This window comes from Eimeria acervulina, genomic scaffold (assembly GCF_000499425.1).
Source record: "Eimeria acervulina Houghton genomic scaffold, Eah_scaff1106, whole genome shotgun sequence".
Lineage (NCBI taxonomy): Eukaryota > Apicomplexa > Conoidasida > Eucoccidiorida > Eimeriidae > Eimeria > Eimeria acervulina.
In genome coordinates, this window is record NW_013549422.1 from 1 (window position 1) to 1,244 (window position 1,244).

Consider the following 1,244-nt stretch of genomic DNA (forward strand, 5'->3'; position numbering starts at 1 on the left):
ATACATATATATAATATAGATAATATAAATATATGTATATATATATATATATATATATATATATTTATATATTATATATATAGTGCAGGCATTAATACGGGTATAAATATAAAAATGAGTTAAAATAAAATAAACGACAAATAAAAATAATAAAAAACAAAAAATTTATTTTTTTGTTTTATATTTTCTCGCTTTTGTGTTTGCTGCTGCTCTCCTGAAGATCTGCTTCATCAATAAACCCTAATTGCTTCCACTGCTGCAACCTGCAGCAGCAGCAGCAGCAGCAGCAACAGCAGCAGCAGCAGCAGGGGAGCTTGTGCTGCAGATGCCTCCGTCAGAACTGCAGCTTTTGCTGTTCCCAGCAGCAGCAGCAACAGCAGCAATAACAGCAGCAAGAGCTGCAGCAGCAGCTACAGCAGCAACGGCAAAAGAAATTGTAGCAATAGCAGCAGCAGCAACAGCCCCAGGAGCAGCAGCACCACCACCACCTACAGCAGCAGCAACAGCAGCAGCAGCAGCACCCCGAACAACAACAGCAGCAGCAGCAGCACCTCCAACAGCAGCAGCAGCAGCAGCACCCCCAACAGCAGCAGCAGCACCACAACCACCACCAGCACCTCTAACACCAGCAGCAGCAGCAGCAGCAGCAGCACTCCCAGCAGTAGCAGCAGCAGCAGCAGCAGCAGCACTCCCAGCAGTAGCAGCAGCAGCAGCAGCAGCAACAGAGTTGATGTACGTGGTAGCCCCTAGCTCTTTAATAAGTTTATCTTCTAATGTCTCTTCTGTTTGTTTGCTCGTCAAATATACTTCCGGGTGTAATATTTGTTTTAAAGGATGAACGCCTTTATCAAACCACAAATAAACAAAACCCCCCGAAGATAAAGCAATTAAACTCATCTGCAGTGTCTGCGCAGCTCAAACAGCAACAGCAACAGCAGCAGCAGCAGCAGCAGCAAATCATGCAGCAGCAGATAATTATCCAGCAGCACATAATCATGCAGCAGCAGATAATCATGCAGCAGCAGCAAATAATGCAGCAGAAGCAAATGGTGAAGCAGAAGATGAAGCAATAAGTGCAGCAGCAGCAGCAGCAGCAAATGAAGCAGCAGCAAATGCAGCAAAAGATGCAACAGCAAATGCAGGAGCAAATGATGCAGCAGCAAGAGCAACTGCAGCAGCAGCAGCAGCAGCAGCAATAACAACATATCAGTTTTAATCCCCTCAGCAAAACAAAATGTAATTAT

The 1,244-nt window shown here is 44.5% G+C and overlaps 1 protein-coding gene across 1 annotated transcript; it reads left to right on the forward strand.

Moving 5' to 3' along the window:
* Positions 1 to 338: 338 nt before the first annotated feature.
* EAH_00055570 (hypothetical protein) lies at positions 339 to 750 on the forward strand (the record flags this gene model as incomplete). The annotated part of the gene is made up of 1 exon (XM_013393868.1): positions 339 to 750. A coding segment is annotated over one exon (412 nt), but the record flags the coding sequence as incomplete, so codon positions are not given.
* Between the last annotated feature and the right edge of the window lie 494 nt (positions 751 to 1,244).